Source organism: Neomonachus schauinslandi, chromosome 5 (assembly GCF_002201575.2).
Source record: "Neomonachus schauinslandi chromosome 5, ASM220157v2, whole genome shotgun sequence".
Taxonomy (NCBI): domain Eukaryota; kingdom Metazoa; phylum Chordata; class Mammalia; order Carnivora; family Phocidae; genus Neomonachus; species Neomonachus schauinslandi.
The window spans coordinates 140,127,992-140,148,119 of NC_058407.1; the positions used below are offsets into that span (position 1 = coordinate 140,127,992).

General features: G+C 54.5%; 1 protein-coding gene across 1 annotated transcript; it reads right to left on the minus strand.

Annotated features, from left to right (window-relative positions):
- Positions 1-726: 726 nt before the first annotated feature.
- On the minus strand, positions 727-19,443 carry SLX4 (SLX4 structure-specific endonuclease subunit). Its single transcript, XM_044915258.1, has 15 exons — positions 19,430-19,443; positions 18,949-19,369; positions 17,342-17,564; positions 15,101-15,290; positions 14,051-14,263; positions 11,864-12,072; positions 11,441-11,742; positions 10,652-10,892; positions 10,092-10,180; positions 8,905-9,051; positions 8,145-8,314; positions 4,946-7,194; positions 2,556-2,655; positions 1,600-2,016; positions 727-1,197 (listed from the first exon to the last, which is right to left on the minus strand). Exons 1-15 carry the CDS (start codon positions 19,441-19,443, stop codon positions 807-809), a joined length of 5,376 nt encoding a protein of 1,791 aa, XP_044771193.1. The 3' UTR covers positions 727-806.
- Positions 19,444-20,128: the final 685 nt, after the last annotated feature.

Below are 20,128 nucleotides of genomic sequence, written 5' to 3' on the forward strand. Positions count from 1 at the left end.
TTGCAATGAAGGACAGGCACAAAGGCCTTCTGCAGACACGGCTATGGGGGCAGCGAGGGAGCTGTGGGTGAATCTCCCAGCCAGCTTCCCTCATTACCTTTCTGCAGTGTAGCATCTGGAAGATTTTTATGAAGCCTTTTTGTTTTTATTGCACATCATAGAAAATGGACTGTATTTAAAACAGACGAGACATTCACAAGGATGTAGAGACCCCAGCTTTTCTTCCTTTCTGGCTGTCACCTGTGCTCCACACTGCTCCTGGGGCTGAAGACAACCTTACCACACCAACAAAGCCGGTTACCGAAGAACATGCGAATTCTGTGTGGGCCCTCCTGCACTGCCCAGTTTGGAAATTGCTGGTGACAAGGACAGGTGTCTGGGCAGGATGGCTGGGCCAGCAGAGCACCTGAGGCGTGGCAGTGTAAGAAGCTCATGGACACCTGGTGTGCTGGTGAGGCTGGGATTACAGTCCAAGGGCTGAGACGGAAGTCGGGGCAGGGGCAAGCTGGCGAGGACATGTGCCTGACAGACCCCGCCCTGGCCAGCTGGTGGCTGCCCGGGGCCCTTGTGAAGCACCCGGGGGCATGGCGGGGTTAAAGGGAGACGAACTGTGGGCACCGACAGAGGGAGGGGCCGGGCCCTACATCCCGGGGGTGCCGCGCTCCGAACACTACTCCAGGAAATGGAGTTGGGGACAGCTGACCCAGCTCGGTGCCGTGGCCGGCCCCTCTCATGCTGGCTGGATTCGGGCCCCAGGCCCAGAAACACCCATGGAGGCCTGGCTCGCTGCCGGGGGCTGTGGACCCTCACAGGCTGCTGACGGCCAGGGGTGGGGAGGGGCGGACAGGCCTGGTGGCTCGGCCCCGCTTCTTGCCCACAGGCTGCCGTCTCTTCTGGTGGAGCTTCTCCTTCCGGGCCGCGGCGGTGGTGAAGGTGATGCAGTGGGCATCCAGGAAGTCCAGCAGCTTCGCCGTGGCCACGCGGATGCCGTGCTGCTTCAGCCCGGCCTGCAGCTCTGCCAGCTCGAAGGGCTGGTACAGCAGGACCTTGTGGTAGAGGGCCGGCCTGGAGCGGATGTAGCGCCTCACGGCCTCCTCCGTGGCTGCCGTGTGGACTGCCGCCTGGGACGCGCTAAGCTCCTCTTCACCCTCCTCATCCTCTGCAGACTCAAAGGCCACTCCAAACTCACAGGAAGAACTGAAAAGAACCAGACCAAAACATTTTGTGACGCTCCTTCTCTCCAGCACCCGAGACCAGGAGCCCCTTTGATGGAAGGAGTGTCTGTGTCCCCTGCGGAGCCCGACACAGGCTTGGATGGCCTCCCCGGGAGGCGGGAAGCTCCAGGCTGCCGTGCTCCTGGCACCCCAGCTGCCAGCCCCCTCACGAGAGCATCCTGTGCGGCGAGGACACAGGAGCTCCGAGGGTCTGCTCAGGAGGCTCACAGGGGACTGTCCTTTGCCCCAACTGGGTTTCCCACAGTTCAAATCCAGAAGGCAACGGGATTTCTCAACCTCAGCATTAGGCCTGGCTTATGCCAACTCACGGACCCGGGGTCAGAAGACCTATGAAGCCACTGGCCCTGTCCTCCCATCCCGTTACCTTTGTGAGCTAAAGGAGCTGTCACTGCTGTCCCCAGAGGAGGCCACCGATTCCTGGGATGCTGGGAGCTGGGCATCCCCATCAGGGTCTGGAGGCTCCTCGTTGGCCTGTGACATGCTCATCGGAGGGATGCTTCCACCAGGCTGTTGCTTTTGCTGTCGGGGACCCTTGGTCTTAGTGGACTCCTTGGACCTTTGAGGAAGAGGGCCAGAAGTGGCCTCCAGCCGGGCATGGCCAACGGCCCTGGGAGCCTTGGAGGTCCTGCCGGCGTGGGTCTGGCTGTGAGGAGCCTCCAGGAGCACCTGTGAGGACTGGCTCTCATTCTCCGAGTCGGACTCCAGAGTCTGGTGAGTGTACTGGAATATCTCCTTCAGTTTTAGGACCATCTGGCGTTTGGGTAGAGGGCGGACACCAAACCTGAATGGGGAAACAGGTGAACTTCAGCACACAGCAAAGAGTTATCAGCAAATTAATGGCTTTGTGTAAATGAAATCTTACATGCCTGACTTTTGTGAGCATTCAGAGGTGTTTTTCTGCATACCAACTGAGCTTACTCTGAAGAATACTCCAGAAGGGCCATTCCCAGGTTTGGCGATGGTGGTAGTGATAACACCTCCAGGGCCCAAGGTGAAGAGCAGCACTGATTGGGATGTGACAGTTTTTTTGATGTTCTTTTAAAAAATCAGGTCTCCTTATTCAGACTATTAAGGCAAGGGCCCATCTCCATCCACTGGGCACATGGAGATCTATCAACTGATGGGTGCCTGGAGTCTCATCTCTTAGCTTCTCAGGGAACTGGTAGTTTGGGGAAGAGCTGTCACACATGCTCCCATCACCCAGCGGCTCCTGTTACCAGAGCCCCATGGCTGGTCCTTCAGCTCCCAGCCCCACTAAGCCTGGACCTGCATAGCGGGGAGTGGACCACCCCTGAGCAAGTTTTCAAGAACACCACCCACCTCTCCAGTTCTTTCTTCAGTACTGGAGTCTCCATGATGGAATACCTTGGCATGGGTGTTATGGGCACTTTCGGGGGCAAGTTCTTCCGATTAGCACCTTCTAGGTAGAACAAAAGAAACGTTTCAGCACAAGGATCTGGACTTCCTTTTTTTTTTTTTAAGATTTTATTTATTTGACAGAGACACAGCGAGAGAGGGAACACAAGCAGGGGGAGTGGGAGAGGGAGAAGCAGGCTTCCTGCTCAGCAGGGAGCCCGATGTGGAGCTTAATCCCAGGACCCTGGGATCATGACCTGAGCCGAAGGCAGACGCTTAACGACTGAGACACCCAGGGGCCCCTGGATTGACCTCTTCTGAGCTCAGCAATAGCACCAAGAGAAATAGGGCGTTTGAAGAAAGCCCATCCACCGTTCTGCTCCACCTTTCACCGCTGGACGCGAGAACGGTCTTCCCATTGGAAAGCATCACACACACGTGGCCAGGGCCACGGCCCCGTGTGGTGCCAAAGCTGTGGGAACAGGGCAGAAAGCAGATTCGTGGCTGCCAGGGGCCGGGGGGAAGGGGCACCAGAGTGACTGCCAATGGGTGCAGTGAAAATGTTCTGGGACTAGCGGTGATGGCTGCCGAACACCGTTCAGGTAGGAAAAACCACTGAACTGTGTGGTCCGGCTTTTGTTTTGTGGCTACCATCTGTCACCCCGTGCTATGATACCACTGTCCGTATTCCCTGCTGTGACTTACTCATTCCATAACTGGAAGCCTGGATCACAACCCCCACCCCCCGCCCCGGCCCCATTGTTCATGTACTAAAAACCACTGAATTGTATATTTTAAAGGGTGAACTTTATGGTATGTGAGTAACAGCTCAATAAAGCTGTTACTTTAAAAAAGAAATCAGTATTTTAAAGACAAATGGAACAACTCAGGAATATATGGACTTTGGTTCTTATCCTTTTTATGAGCACGGAGCCCTTTGAGACTCCAGTGAAAATAGGCTATCTCCTAAAAAAAGCACAAAATTCTTTATATAATTTGAGAAAAGTTGTCACCTCCTGGAAGTCCACCTCAAGTTTCAGACTAAGGTCCCTGGTGTGAAGTCTGGTTCTCACAGCACCACCTGGGAACGGGTTAGAAATGCAAATTCTTGGTCTCCGCTCTGGGGTGGGGCCTGGCCACGTATGTGGAAGCTCTCCAGGCAGTTCTGATCCCCACTCAAGGCTGAGAGCCGGTCAGTCATGCCCAGCTGGTCTTGGATTTTAGGAGGAAATGCAACACCAGGTCGCATGCAGATCCTCTGCCCATAGGCTGCTTCCCTGCGACCAGCCGCTGCTTCGCACAACCCTGCCCCTTCCTGGCTCTCCCAGCATCTGCCTGGCAGGGGAGCGGGTATGGGCAGCAGCACCTCAAGGGGCTGACCCTCAAGACCCTGATTCTCCTTTATGACTGACAGGAGCTGGGAAACTGCACCCTTCCATGGGCTTGGGGGGGGGTAGATGAGGGAGGACCGAGACTCACAGCCAACACCCCACCCTCACCCCATCTGCTGTTGTTTTAAAGCAAACAATTCAGAGGCACTTAGTACATTCAGTGTCCTAATTCACTGCAACCACCACCTCTAGCTCCAAAGCATTTTCATCACCCCCAAAGGAGGTTCTGTACCCAGCATACTCCCCGTTCTCCCCTGCCCCCCGTGTCCTGGCAACTGCTCGTCTACTTTCTGTCTCCACATATTTGCTCACTCTGGACATTTCAGATAAATGCACTTGCATGCTGCGTGGTCTTCTGTGACTGACGTCTCTCACTGAGCGCCATGTTTTTGAGGTTCATCCACGAGGTGACAGAGGTCAGTGCTTCATGCCTTTCTATGGCAGATTATACTACACCGTACGAATGGACCACGTTTTATTGGTCCACTCATCAGCTGACGGACATCTGGGTTGTCTCCCCCTTTGGGCTACCGCGAGTACGGCTGCTGTGAAATCTGTCCGTCCTGATCTCCGTTATTCTGGGAGCGCTCACAGGAGGGGAGCAGGTGGGTCCTCATGGCAACGCTCTGTGTAACTGTGAGGAACCACGCTTGCCCGATTTTAAGTGCCCCTGAGGTGCTTGCCTTAGCCTTTCAGAAGCACTGGTTCAGGATTCTCGAGTGGGGTCCACAGATGGGGGTTTTTTAACAGGGGCCCAGGCGAGCCATGGGACCCAGGCAGATTGAGGAACTGGCTAAGCAGCACGTCTAAGGGCAAGCCCGTTCTCCCTCTGCAGGGGAGGGTGGGGAGGAGGCTCGCCGCAGCCCAGCAGGCCCTGCAGCCCCACCACCCTGCGCTGTCTCTACTGCCCCTTCCAGCCCCTTAGCGTAAAGCAGTGTTAACAGCTACCCTCCCGCTACTCACTTGGCGTCTCCAGCCCTTCTGAGTTCAGAGCGGTGACATCGGCATTCAGCCCCTGGGCCGGAGGAAGGAGCTCTGGTGACTTCTGCTCCTCTCCATCCCAATCGTCCCACAGAGCGGAGTTCAAAAAGCTTGGCCTGCTGCTCCCAGGCGAGCCGGCCCGATGGGCCTTCTCTTGAGACTCTGTGTGGCCGGCGTGGCTTCCTGGGGCGGGGGCGGTGCCCGGGAGGTGGGGGGAGCAGCAGCTGCGGCAGTCTGGGGCCTCCCTGGCCCTACTGCCCGGACCGCTGGTGCTCAGGGGGCCGGTCCGCTCGAGGTTCAGGCGGTCAATGGGAATCGGTGAGAGGGGCTCCACGTGCCAGTGGCAACCGTCCAGGGGGATCGGAGGGTCGCCGTCCAGCAGGGGGCTGCTGCTCGCCTGACGGGAGGCCGCCTCCTGCTCATCTTCGCTGTCTTCCACCTCCACCACCTCACTGGCGATGGCCTGGCTCAGCAGGCTTGGCCCGGGGGGTGAGCGCTTCTGGGGCTGCCCGCTGAGATCGGCAAGGCCGCCAGAGATGGGACAGGGAGCCAGAGAGCAGTGCTGGTGGCGCCCGGGGTGGGGCCTGGAAGGGCTCCTGCCGTCAGGGCTGCCTGCACGGACGGGGACCAGGCATGACAACGACATCTGGGGCGTGATGACCGGAAACTTACTTGCGGCTGCGGGGCCACCCCTGTTTTCTAACGGGGCCCAGGGCTTGACCTGAGCCATGTGATCCACCGAAGCCCTGGACCTGAGGCCTGTTATCTGCGTCTGTGAGGAAGAGTCCCGGCTTCCGCTGGCCAGTGGCGTGGCAGGCACGAGCCATGAGGTATCCGTGGTGCTCTCCTCCTCGGGGCCGCTCTCGGGGTCACACGACAGCCGAGGGGTCCCTCTGCCCCCCACACAGCCCCGGTTCCCTGCCGGCCCCTCCTCCCCGCCCTGCAGGGAAGCCTCTCTTCTTGCTGGGCTTTGGAAAGGTTCTTGATCTGCATCGACGTCGATGACAGAAAACAGCTCAGAAGACTTGGGGCTAACTTCTAGAACTTTCCTTTCTTCCAGGGGACCATTGGAAATGGACTTTATTTTGGTTTGTTCTAGCTCTAGCTCTTCATCTGAATCCAATAAAAGGATAATCTCATCTTCCCTGTTCTTGCTGGATGGAGTATTCTGAGATCTGGAGCTCAAATGTCCAGGTTTTGACTGGGTTAGGTCGATGGATGGAGACTTTTCTGGGGAGACTAGAACCCCTTTATTTCTGCATTCCAATGAGGAACCACGTTCTTTGCCCTTCTGGAGGCCTGGATCTTTAAGTAACGTGAGGAGGCTCCTGCCCCTCCTCTGCTTTGCTGGGGAGTCCTGGGCGGCCCCCCTGGAAGCTCTGCCCTGCGGCTGGAGCCCTGGTGAGGGCGACTCACCCCAAAGAGGAGGACGAGGGTGTGGCCGGCCGGGACTCCGGCCCCCAGGGGGCTGTGACAGGCACGGGCGCCACGGGGGTGTCTGCCAGTGAGCAGGGGGAGAGGGGCTCCCCGCCCTCTTTCCCGAGACGGTGCCGTTGCCTTCCCGGAGATGGCTCATTATCTGGGACAGTCCACAGCATTTTCTGGGAGTTGATGAAAATGGCCGGGCCTCAGGAGCATCTGCTGAGCACAAAAACACGCCTTCCTTTCTCCCTGCCTTGCAGCCCCCAGAAGGGCAAGGGGATCTGGAACGACCCAGTGCTTCCTCTGGGGACCCTGCTTTCTCCTCGTCCGCACACTGGCCCTTGAGTGGCAGGGGCGTGGACTGTCTCATGCTTTTCCATGTGGCTGGGGCCTCTTCTCTTCCCTCACCAGACGGTTCCATTTGTTCTGCATTTTCTGGCTGTTGGCTAACCTGGCCACTCACTAAGATTTGCGCAGATGCTGGACCATCGTCCCCGAACTGGTCAGTTTCTTCCTTGATCTCTGGAGCTCCTTCCCCCCGGAGCAGCTTTCGCTGAGTGGCTGCAAATTCATAAATTTCTTCCATTTCTGCTTCATTCACTTTTTCTCTGTCTTCTTCATGGCGCTCAGATTTCAACAAAGCCTCCACTTCTTCCTCTTCATCTATCCACATGGACCTCAAGAGTTCTTGGAAGTTCTCCGCGCGGCTTTCACAATCCTCGTCTTCCTTCTCCTTCCACGGTCTGTCCTCTGAATCGCTCACGTCAGGGGCTTGTTCACACAGAAGAACAAGCTCACTAACACCAAACCTGCAACAGGAAATGCCATGCATCACTGCCCTGCAGAGGCGGTAGCCAGACGCCCCAGCGCAGGCGAGGATTGGGGCGCAAGTCCTGGCAGGGAGGACAACCGTGCTTGGTCCTGGCCCTTCCCCTGCTCTCTTGCAGCCACGGTGCCCATGCTCCCAACCAGCAACACCCCAGGCTGCTGAGCTTGAGGAGAGACTCGTGGACCTTTAGGGCAGGGTTCACTAACTCTACTGCCCAAACAAAAAGGGGTGCGTCGGGCTGAGCTGAAGGTGACAGGAATCGGTGATGCTGCAAAGCTGGAGAGCGTGCTGCCCTGAGAGGCATCTGAAGCAAACCCCAAAGACCAAACCTGTCCCAGTCAGCCCAGGCCGAGGGGTACATCAGCCTGCCGCCTCCGTGAAGGCTCCCTGGTCTGAAGGCTGCACTCAGGACCCCAGAGGCCGAGCTGATCCCTTCCCAGAAGTGCACCTGGGGGATGACAGGGCCTTGGGCGAACACGGTTTTATCCAAGGGGCCCTCAGCCCTGTCAGGAGATAGAATGTGCGTGCAAACCCACGGGAGTTACACTAGGCATTACACTCCTGTTGACACTCCTATTTCCTGGGACCTGGGAAAGAACAGCCACCATTCAGCTTCTGTGGCCGAACGACCAAGGAGTGGCAGCACCTGGGGGCAGCTGAGGCTAAGGACCACCCCCTCATCACACCCAGGGAGCTAAGAGCCACGTGACCTGGCAGAGGCCATCCTCAGCCAGCACTGGGCTCTCCTGCCAGTGTCCATTCTGGCCAGACTTCCAGTCACTACGTCCCGGGCAAGGTCACCACTGAGCATAAACCCGGGGTTAACAGGTACAGGAAGGACTCAGCCCTGAGCCCCCTGCGAGCTGTCAACCTGCTCGTGCTTGTCGTTAATGTCACATGCTAGGAGGTCCATGGAAAGAGCCGTCAGACCTGTGGGCCAGAGCGCCCAGGCCGGGGGCCAGCCGGGGAGGCACGCCGGGGTCCGCGGCATACAGGTAATGCAGGAGCGCCCGGGCGGCCTCGGTGCTCACGTCACTCAGCAGCACACGCTGGCTCCGCACATCGCCATCCTCCACGGCGAAGAAGCCCTCACTGTTCACCTGAGAAAGAAGTAAAGTGCAGAAGGTTTACAACCTCACAGACGTGACGTGGGGCCGCACAGAGGGTCGTGCCGGGCTGCTGGTCAGGAACTCTGCAGTCAGGCCCTACAACTTCTCTCTTGGCAAAATCGGACTGTGATAGAGGTTCAAGCACCCAGCTGGTTTCCTCTTGACAGACACATCAGAGGCACGAGAACTTTCTGGGAGAGACCAGCAGCAGTTTCCCGGATTCCTGCAGCACGACATTGAAGTCCAATGCATGTTGGCACAGGTCAGCATAGAAATGTCTGTCAGCAGGTCGATTAGGACTTCATAATTACAGAAATAGAGGAAAAGGAAAGAGTTCTAGGGAAAATGGATTTTTATTCAACTGATCAAGAAATCTGATGTTCCCCAATCCTCAGCTCATCTCCTCACAGCACTTCCTAACCTCAAACGTGTCCGGACGGAGGCAGGTACACTGACAGGGAGGGAGGGAGGCGGGTGCATGCGTGGGGGGTGCGGAGGGGAGTGAAGGGGGCAGGAGGCCAGAGGGGAGTGTGAGAAAGCGCGCGGAGTGGGAGGGAGGAGGGGCGGGGGCCCGTACTCACATACTGCATGAGAAGGGGGCATCGGGCATAAAGCACGAACTTGTGGGCGTAAAGCACGTCCCCACTGTCCATCTGCAGCTGGACGTCACTCAGGTGTGGGTTATTAACCATGGCTCTGAAGTCGGCCAGCAGCAAGCCTAGGGTGAGCTGGAAGGAGGGGAGCACACGGGTCTCACAGCAAGTTCCCCAACTTCAGGGGTGCTAGCTTCTTTTTTTTTTTTTAAATTTTTTTTTTTTTTTAGGATTTTTTTTTTTTTTTAAATTTCTTTATTTGACAGAGAGAGAGCACAAGTAGGCAGAGTGGCAGGCAGAGGGAAAGGGAGAAGCAGGCTCTCTGCTGAGCAGGGAGCCCGATGCGGGGCTCGATCCCAGGACCCTGGGATCATGACCTGAGCCGAAGGCAGCCGCTTAACCGACTGAGCCACCCAGGCGCCCCCAGGGGTGCTAGCTTCTTTCTCAAATTCTCCATTACACTGAGTCCCCTGGCCTAACACGGGGCAGGTGGGGGGTCGGTGAGCAAGGGGAGGCACGATAGCCGCTGTGAAGCTGCAGCTGGGCCGAGCGCTTCACAAGCACCGTGTGCGGCCCCGGTGTGACAGGCAGGGACTCCGAGCCCACGCCGTTCGGGTACCCGGCCGAGAAGAGTCTCGGTCCTTCTCTGACTACGCGCCATGGTCATCCGGCAGACCTTGGGGTCAAGTGTTTGGCTGATATACTAACAGGCTGACATCCACTTTGAGGAAAACCCAACTTCCAACCCAGCGTCACTGACACAGAACGTGAACCCTTACTTGCAGACCAGCTGGGACCTGCACGTCAGAGGCGCACAGCTGGTCCTGAACGAACGAATGAAACTTTGGGGCATGAGGCCACCTCACAGAGCAATGGGGATCCCTGCGGGCTCTCAGGACAAAGCGGGCTCCTGGGGCCGGGCTACTGAGGTGCCCCCAGAGTTCAAGGACAGAAGGGACAAAAGCCTCATGGCAGAGCCCTAGAGGGGAACAGGAGGCTCCCGTAGGCTCTCGCCTGGCTTAGCTCAGAGGCTGTCGAGGGGGCCAGCGGACTCGTGCGAGGCTCTGGAGGCCAGCTGGGAGCTGACCGTGCGGAGCAGAGGACGAGCTCCAGTGGCCAGGACCACGGAGCAGGGCCAGGCTGCACAGCCCACAGCAAGGAGCCCCGGTGCTTACCGAAGCTTGGCTATCCCTCTCCGGGGGCTTTTCCTTAGGGGGCAGGACAAACCCAGTCGGTGGAAGGCCAGTGGGTGACACATCCATCCCTGAGAGAAGGATCCACAGGTTAAAAGAACATCACCTCCCGGCAACGTCAGTCTCCGAGAAAGAGCATCAAGTGTCTGTCAGCCGACCCCACGGTGCCCAGGGGATGCTCTTTACCCGAGGGCTTCTTCACTGTGAGTGAACCACCCACTGAGTTTTTCCCTGCTCCCCAGAGGGACACAGGTAGTAAAAACAGAGAGTCTGCACAATCACTGGCTCTGGGCAAGGGTTTTGTCCTTGGTTAAAGTTGGAGGAGATTGTGACGGACTCACCTGTATGACATCCATCTTTGAGGAAAAAAAGGAAAGCACTTACAGAGACTGTGTTCTCCCCATCACATGGGGATAAGCCAGGGCACCTCGGATCTGAGCGGCTGTCCCCAAGCCCCAGGGACTAGCTGGTCATGGCCACCGCCAGAGGGAAGGAGGGCCGGGAGGGCGGGGCTGGCCCAGGTGTCCCATCCAGGGTCTCACCTGCGGCCCCTCCTGAGCTGGCCAGGCCCCCACTGCAGGGCCACGGGGTGGCACTCAGCCCCTCTCCCGCCAGGTCCACAAGGTCCTGCAGGGCCTGGTGCTCTCTCTGGCTGGCGGAGGGTGAGGGGTTCCCGGGGCCATGGCCCGCAGGCGGGGCACTGGGGAGAGCAGGTGGTGTTCGCACACCCAGCTCTGGCTCGTCAGGCAGCACTGGCGGCAGCGTGGGCTCTTGGGTAAGACCCTGAAAGAAGTCAGGAAGCCACGTGACTGTGTGGCCACTGCAGCAGCCACCACACAGAGGGCCCCTGAGAGTGTCAGCCACAGCCCAGAGCAACCCTGGGAGGCTTTCTCCCATCACCATCAGCAGGCTTCTCTGTCACGGTGAAGGCCATGCCTGTTGTGTCTACATCAGCAGAAAGGTCCCTGAGGGGCCCGTCCCCCTAATGGTATCTCAATGGCCTCAAGCATGCAGTGACTCCAGGCCCACCTGCAGCAGCCTGTCTGGTTCCTGGGCCCCACCACACGCATATTATACCAGCCCCCTGGGGGTGGCGCCCCGGACTGCATTTCAAACAAACCCTCCAGGAACAGGATACATTTGGGAACCAGCGGGCCTCCCTGTTCTTCCCAGGAGAGCCATCAGTTGCTGCACAGAGAAACACGCTACAGCAGGCATGCCGGACTTCCTGCCCTTCCTTCCTTTTCGGACTTTCTGTTGATGCCCAGGCCCGCCGTCCTGACTGCCGCCTCTGCCCAGAGCCCCCCGCATGCCTAGAGGGGAGGACCCACCTTGGCGGGCCGCTGGGGCACCATGGGAGGGACCAGGCTTGCGGTGTAGAAGGCTTCCAGAGCCCAGGCCCCAGTCAGGGCGCTGCCCTCCCACAGAAAGTTCTGCTTCAGATGCTGGCTGGCCTTTTCCAGCTCTTCCTTTACCATCCTGCTCTCAGGAAGTGGCGGCGTGCTGGACAGCTCCATCTCCTCCGCGAAGAGCTGGGCCACTCGGTCCTCTGTCTGCCTCCGTGTGGTCTCCGGGTCCTGGACTAACAACGGGGGAGGGCATAAAGGTGATTTCCTCTTACGACTCTTCTTTTCTGAAGGTAAACAGAAACACAGGGTCAGTGACAGAGCTGCCACACACCCTGAGGCCCAGCAGTAGTCACCTTTGGCCAGCAGCAGTGTGGCAAGGCACTGCCAGCCAGGAGCCACACCTACCTGCCCCCAGTCTTATCCTCTCAGGGAAAGCACTTTCTAGCCTGAGCACCGTGGGCACGGCCTCCCGCTCCATCTTGGACTGGGACAGAGCCATGGCCACCAGCAGGTCCTCGGACGGCGCCTCGGGCTCATTGACCTTCCGCTTCTTCTGCAGCTCCTTCCTGTTGGTGGCTCCCTTCCGCTTCAGACCTCCAACATGACTGCTGAAGCTTAAAAGGCAGCCAAACAGAAAAGTTAGCGAGGCCAGAGGTGTGAGCACTTCCTGTTCTGAGGGCATCCCCGCTGGACCAGAGAGGCCTGGACCCCTTCTCCTCTAAGGTAGGAGAGAAAAGGGATAAATGTGGACCCGTTAGACAGAGGCTTTGACTGATTTGGGCATTCACTGTGCTTATTCTATTGCCTCGTGTAAGCTCACACCATCCTGGGCCAAGTGCAGTGCAGTCCAGAGAGGTGACGGTCTGGGTCCTTCTACGTGATGCTACCCTTCTGAGCTAGCTGTTGCCAGGTGTGAGTGGTTAGCTACGAGTGGTCCCTGCACGCCCTAGCTGTGGCCAAACCCTTCCAGAGGAGTCAGCACTCAGTGGCTCTGAGTCAGCTTCCTGGATTCCACCAACTTCTGCCCATCGACACTTCAGATGCCCCTCAGGCAGTCCTGGCCACGCTGGCCATGACAGGATCCTTTCCCCTCCCGCAGGGGCCTGTGGGCATTTCCTCTGCCCAAGGCCCGAAGGGAAGGCCTCCCAGGTTCGACCACCAACATGGTCAGCCAGCCTGGAAGTCAGTGTACAGCAGCATTTGGCTTGGAGGAGATTTGCTTAAAGGATTTTCCAGCTGGAGAACCTAGATTGCCTGGTGAACCCCAACAGGCTGAGCAAGAAATAGGAGGGCAAAGGCGAGAGAAAAACTGGGAGCTCAAACCCAGCTGTGGGGGTGCTCTGGAAAGCTCCCTTTGCCAAAGCTCATGCTGTCCCCTGGGCCCGGGATGGCTTAAGAACCTCAGGTATCAATTCGGAAGATCTAAGCAAGGCCTAATTGAGTTCAACTTCCCAGGAACCCCACACGATAACTACAGCCTCCCAGAAGGCAAGGAGCTGTCCCAGCATCTGACTACCCCAGAGTTCCACACACCCCAGGCTTGGCCTTTGGGCAGAAAGGAGGCTCAAAGCCTAGGTGAGGGTGTCCATTTGCTAGAGTTTTCTACTTTATCAACCTTCTAGGACCCACACACATCTCGTTTCTCTTCTCAGGTATTGAAAAAGCAGATATATTTCATCTGAGTAGGTGGTTCCCATCCAGTCCTGGCAAAAGGCAAGCAATGGCTTAGATAATGTCTATGCTAGGGCCTTAAGGCTTCCAATTCTGAGATGCTAGTGTTGGTGTGCTATGATATAGACAGGCTCACCGGCCAAGAATCCAGCTCTGCCCACCCAGTCTCACCACGGGCCCGGCTCAGATGCCCATAACCTGTGTGCAAGGCAGTGGCCAGGACAAACAGAGCCACCACCCTTGGCCTTCCCTTTGCTCTTGACAGCTGTCAAAGGAAAGAAGGCCCAAACCTACAGAAGTCCAGGACCTGCACTAGTTTGTTCCCTGTAACGTGGCGTCCACAGAGCCAGGGGCAGTACGGAGGGGAGCGGAGCTGCTTGGCCTATGATTTGCACGCCAAGGACTTGTTCCCAGCTAGGAGCGAGGCCTCCTATTGCAACACCTAAGCATTTAATTCATGCATGTTGAAAAAAAAAAAAGGCCTGTGGTTCTGTCTTGCCAACTCTGTGAACTGTGCAGAGTCCTCTTCCGAGGACAGTAGGAGACTCGGGCCGCACAGAGACGGAAGCCATGGCACGCGACACTGGAATGGATGAATGGACACGGTGAAGTGCGTTAGCAGATTGCTCGCTGCTCCAGGGGACACCGGTAGGACCTCGAGAATGGAAAAATCTCAGGAAGGACCTTAGGAAACCAGTCCAACCAGTCCTTTCTGCAGACACGCCCACATGGACCATTTCGAAGGTACAGAATCTTTCTCCTCCTCAGTCCCGGTGGAGACTGCCTGATTTCCTCCTCAAATGTATCATTTCCAGAATCAAGGAGGGTTCTAGGGCTCTACTGTTCTCTAAAGCTACAAAAAGCTTTAAAAAGAAAAAATCAGAGTATTTCTCTGGTTTTCCTCCTTTCCATCTGACTCACCTCGATGCCAGCGTGCCACAGGCCCTGCCAGGCTGAGCTGTCTGCAGCCGCACAGCCTGGAGCAGGAGCTGGGGGCCAACATCCATCTTCACTGCACACTGTTTCAGGTGGCTGATTCTGCTCTTTGGGCTGAGAAAGGGCTTGCCACAAATTGGGCACTCGGGGATCCGTGGTGTGGAGGGTGTCAGTGCCTTTTCAGCCTCATCCAAGCACCTGGAGGAAGAGAGGAAACACACGGGAACCCCCTCCATTGGTACCATGCGTCCATGTCAGCAAGGACAGGTGTGGGCTCCAACCTGTTCTCCCAAAGCCAACTCCACACAGCCTGCAGTCAGCCTCCAAACCCTAAATTTTGGTTCTGCTAGTGAAGGTGGCTAAAGAGAGCAAGGACATGTCAGACAGTGGCAAGCCCACTCCTGAGTCTGTACCGCCAGGAAGTGAGAGCAGGTACTCGAACCAGTACGAGAAACACATGGTCATGGCAGCTGTATTCACAACATCCAAAAGGCAGAAGCAGTCCATAGCCATCAACGGATGAACAAGACGTGGCCTACCCACAAGATGGTATTTTTCAGCCATAAAAAGGAACGAAATTCTGATCCGTGCTCCAACCTGGATGAACCTTGAAAACACTACACTGAGGAGAGGAAGCCAGACACCAAAGGCTACGTCTGTGTGATTCCACTTACGTCCTGAGCAGACAAATCCGCAGAGGCTGCCAGGGGCTGGCAGAGGGGGAATGGGGAGTGAGCACTAATGGGGACAGGGTTTTATTGGGGGTAACGAAAATATTCTAAAATCGACCGTGGTAATGGCTGCACAGTTCTGTGACTATAGTAATTAAAAGCCATTGAATTGTTAACTTTAAGATGAATTGTGTCATATGGGAATTATCTCTCAACAAAGCTGTTTAAAAAACCAGTAAGGACAGGCTGACACCAACCCTGGGGTGCTATGGTCACAGTCAGGATTCCCACCGCAGATTCCCCTGGGTCTGTCACACCCACGGGAGAGGTGACCCCAGAGAGGCGAGAGTCAAGCTGCTCCTACCGGTTCACGTGCTGCTCCCTTCGTGTCACGTTCATGGCTGAGAGGTTCTTTTGACAGATCTGGCAGAAGAACAACCCCGTCTCCTCCAGGTTAGCCTCGTGTGTGGGCGCTCGCTGCTGCCCAAACTCATGCTGCAGAGCCAAGGCCACCGCAGCGTCGCTCTCTGTGGCAGGAAGCCCGGGACCAGACCCTGTGAGGAGGCACGGTCTCCATGAGGATGAGCGCACCCTCAGACCTCTGCACCGCCCGTCAGAGCTCACAGTGCACAGACAGCAGAGGGAGCACGGACAGAGCAGACCCAGCACTGCTCTGCCCCCCCGCCAGTACCGTCCAGTGAGGGTGGACACAAACAGGGCTCCCGGGGCATACTTCTCCAACTGTAATATGCATAAGAACCCCCAGGAAGCTTGTTAAAATGCAGGTTCGCATCCCAGTGGTCTAGATGGAGCTTCCTGAGATTCCCCATTTGGGACAACTCCCAGGGCAGGAGACACTGCCGGTTCAGGACCCCTGTTTGAGTAGCAAGGTCCTAGAGAACGAGCCTCTCATTTTACTCATTTCTGCTAAAGTCGTCTACCTCAGGCGTTCCAGGCTTACAAGACTCCTATTCCAATAAGTCTAGGTTTTCTCTTCAAAGCTCAGCCTTTCCTACTGCTATGACCTTTTGTCGCCCATCCTAGAAGAACCAGGTCAAAGTGAAACCCCTTTCTTAAAACGCATTCTCCTTCCCAGCAGCAGACAGAAGGATGGACTGACTGACTCTAGTGTGGAGGTGGTTCCCCAAGTGGCCGGGCCCACCGCTGCGGCCCTCTGTCACATCTGATATTGCTGGAGCAGACCCTCAGCACTCACAGGGGGATTTGGAGAACTTCATAAATCCCCAGTTCTTGAATATTCCTGTGGCCTAGCACTCTTTCCACTGAAGCCAGAAAGGCATCACACTTCATTTTGGTGCCCCATTTTTAAAAAAAAACAACAAAGAAATGGTTTCTCTGTCCTGAGCACTGAGCATTACTGGGTATCCCGTGAAGCTCTACGGAAACAGTTGAGGCACGTGTAGGGCAGGTGCTGAGCTCGTGTCCTGGCTGAGCAACTCCGACGCACCCCTTTGGTGCTGCAGGGACTGATGCCATGGCAGATGTCCCACCACTGCCTGTGTGGACCTTAGAGGCAGCGTGAGAATCCCAGAGTGCAGTCTGCAAACGCACTGCCAGGGGACTACAGACTTGTTAGCCGTAGGGCCGTCAATACAGTTGCTGCCTATTCCTTCCCCTTTTGTGTATTTTCACCAGAGATGAGGGCTTATATTGTTTAGGGGGTAAAGAAGAGAACCAGGGATATGATGTGCCTCTGGGGTGGTACAATGTGCCCTGCAGAGCACTTGTACTGTTGGCGCCAAGCTATCTTCACCTGGGGCCACCCGGCCTTCTGGTTTACTCGCCTGTGATGCACTCCAGGGGCTACAGGAAGTGGTTACGCAACACCATGAGGAAACAATCAAACAAATCTACAAAGTGGGAAATTCAGAAAGACAATTGCCCTGGACTCTTCTGAAAGTTGGAATCATGAAAAAAAAAAAAACAAACACAAACAGGACAAGACAAGGGGACTGTTCCAGAGTCTAGACTTTAAGAGACTATGGACTATAGCATATGCAGTGTGTGGGACTTACAGTTCTGGCGGATCCTTGCTCAGGAAAAAAGAAACCAGCTATAAAGCTGTCCTTGGGACAAGTGGGGAAATTTTTATATGAACTGGACACTGGGCAATATTATGGAATTACGTGTGACAAGAGCACCGTGATCATGTAGGAGATCTGTGGGGGGAAGTATCATGATGTCTGGAACTTACTTTTGAATAGTATAGAAGAATCATATATATTTAGAGATATAAAAAATATATGGCAAAATGTTAACAAATTGTTAAGTACAGGTTGAGGTTATGGGGATTCATTGTAGTATTTTTTTTTTTTTTTTACCTTTCTGTATGGGAAAAATTTCATAAAAAACAGTCAAAATAAAAAGAGGAAGAGGTACCTTGTCAAAGAAGCTAAGTGACCCAAGCTAAATGACCCCAGGGACCCTTCATTCTCTGGCTAGATACTATGAAGTGGCCAAGGTACAGTGCTAGGCAGAGCACCCACCCACACCAGCAACTCAAGGAATGCGGGTTCCTTCCTCTCCCCCTTTCTCCAGAGTTCAAACTTAACCCTGATGGGAATATACAAAACTCCCATCATACCATTCCCTGCTGTCATCTCCTCTGGAGGGCCCTCTGGGGCCTTTTCTTCAAGTGTAGCCTCCAGAGAGCTCCCTTCCGAAGCATGCTGCAAACGCTTGGGGTCTGCTCTCTTGAACTGCTGCATTCGTTGTAGGACTAACTCTGCCGTCCGGGGTTTGGAGGGACTTGGTGCCGTCACTGTCAGACAGGGAGGAGGGGGCTGGGAGTTGCTGTCCGGAGCAGCCTCTGGCAAAGAGGAAAACATTCACAGTCATCTGTTCTAGCTGGAGAAACAAAGACTCTTCCATCAGATACAGGTTAGACCCAAGTTTCAAGGGGTCCCTTACCAACTAGTTGAGGTTTAACTCTCAAGTGTGAGAGAACTGACTACTGGTAGCTTGGAAGTAATGGAATAGATAGGAAGTAATATAAATAGACCTGTCATAAATATCTGTGACAGGAGGGGGCACAGAGAGTGACTGCTACTGAGCACAGAGTTTATTTTTGGAGTGATAAAAATGTTCTAAAATTAGCCAGTGGTAATGATTATACAATTCTGTGAATACACTAAAACCACTGAACTGCCCACTTTAAAAGGGTAAGTTTTACAGAATGTAAATTCTTTCTATTAAGCTGTTATTAAAGGAATATTAATGACAAACATTTTTATCTTCCTAGGTCATAAGTTCTCCTCTAACTTGGTGTCCACAGGTGGCCTCTGGTGGGGATTCGTGAAGCCCCTGCAGGTTTATGCCAATTTCACAGGTGTGTGTGGGGGTGCGGTTTTCGGGGGAATCATGCATAGCTTTCACTGCTCCCAAAGGGACCTGAAGGACCAATGATGTTTTAGTAACACTACCGAAGCCTTACAACAGTCTCTGCGAGCTAATTCTTTACCACTATTCCACTGAGAGATCATGCTGATCACACTAGTAAAAAATACCATTTAAGATCAGGAAGTGAAGGTGAGAAATATTTAGAAACAGAACACAGGAGCCTAAAGATCCTATGCAAGGCTGGTTCTCAGTTCTGCTTGAAGAATGCATGTTAAACATATGGTTCAGTACACCAAAGGCAGCCGGGTAAGAAACCTGCTTCAAGCAAACAAACAAAGGAAAAGAAAAGAACAAAGGTGTTAGGAGGAAAAAAGGAAAGACCTAAAGATTCTCCTGGGATCTAAACCTATCTGGCAGCTTCCTACTGCCTTCTGAGCAGCCTTACCGAACTGGCTGGCACCACTGCAACTTACCCACTCTGGAAGGAATTCAAGAAAATGAGAGAAGCAGCATTATTTTCATGTTCACGTTACTTGTGTCAAATACATAATGTAAACATTAATAAGAAATTCTAAAAGGGCACAGGGCCCCAAACATAATCATGTAGAAAATTCACATAGGGGTTATATTTTTTATGATCACTGTTTAAAACAGGAGTTGACCAACTATGGTCCTCAGGGAGCTGCCTGTTTTTCTTAATGAAGTTTTGTTGAAACACAGCCCATTCATTTGCTTACAGATTGTCTAGGGAATTGATAAGTTGCAGAGACCAAGGCTGCAGAGCCAAAATAATTTGCTGTCTGGCCTTTTTCAGAAAGTTTTCTGACCCCTGGTTTAGATCAGTACAGTCACCTCTGGTTTCCTCTCTGGAAACATCCTGGCAGTGGTTCTGGCCCAGTTACCTGTCTGGGTGCTCTGCACACCCTCCTGGAGCACAGCAGAGGCAAGCACACTTCCCTCTCCGTTCTCAGGGCGAGTGGGTTCACTCCTCTGCCACTTGGGTGCCCTTTGCTTTTTAGTCCTCGGGGCCTGGCTGCCAGACTGAGTTTTCTTCTCCCTGGGGCCTTGAAGGGTTTTGCCTTTGGTAGCAGTTGGTTTGGTCCTTTTTGGTTTGCTTATCTGAGTGCTGTTGGAGGCCTTTTGTGTCTTCCTTTCCCCCGACACTTCCTTGGTGACATTCTTTTTCACCCTTTGGAGAAAGCTGGCGCAGAGTTCCTTAAAATCATCATCTGACTCATCCATCATCTGGCCAGCTTTAAGGCTTGCAGGTGGTCTTCAGAGGTGTGAGGTCTATCTGGGGGGCCCGAGAACGAGCCTAGCAGGCCTCATTCACACTTGCAGCTCCATTAAGGCTCCTCTCTGCTTCTCACTAGGACACCTGGAGAGTTTGCACAATTGAGCAAAAAGTAGTGCCTTCCCCTCCATAAGGATTTAAAATGCCTATCTTCAAATTGAGTCCCTGTTAAACAGCACGTTTAAAGTTCACATCTGAGAGCTTTTGTTGTCCAACAGATGCCTCTGAGATAGGATACATATGAACTTCACACTCAGGTGATTCTCCAAGATCTCCATAGTGATAAAACACATTGGTTCATTTAATGTCACATCTGTGGAAAACAAAAAGCATCTAAACGTAATTAGGCAGACACCGCATTTTATGCCATTTCTTCCAGGAAGGTACAAGAGGATGTGGGGTATGCGCAAAGTCCTCAGAGTAACAATATCTGTGTCAAATACTCAGGTACCGCCTGGTTAACACAAACTCGTGGTCTTACAGGATATCACAATACAACACAGGGGGAGGGATCTAAAAACCCATCAGAGAAAGAACATGAGCATCTTGGAAGAGTATTGTTTTTACTGAAATCTGAGGAATGAATCCCATGAAGGGCAGTCACCACAGAAACAAGATGATGGCTAAATGCAGAAAAACTCTTTCTTAGGCCCTATCAACAGGCAACTTAATGTGCAGGGCAGCCAATGGAGAGAATACGCACTTGAATGCTTGGGAAGAAACAAGACAGGAGAGGCT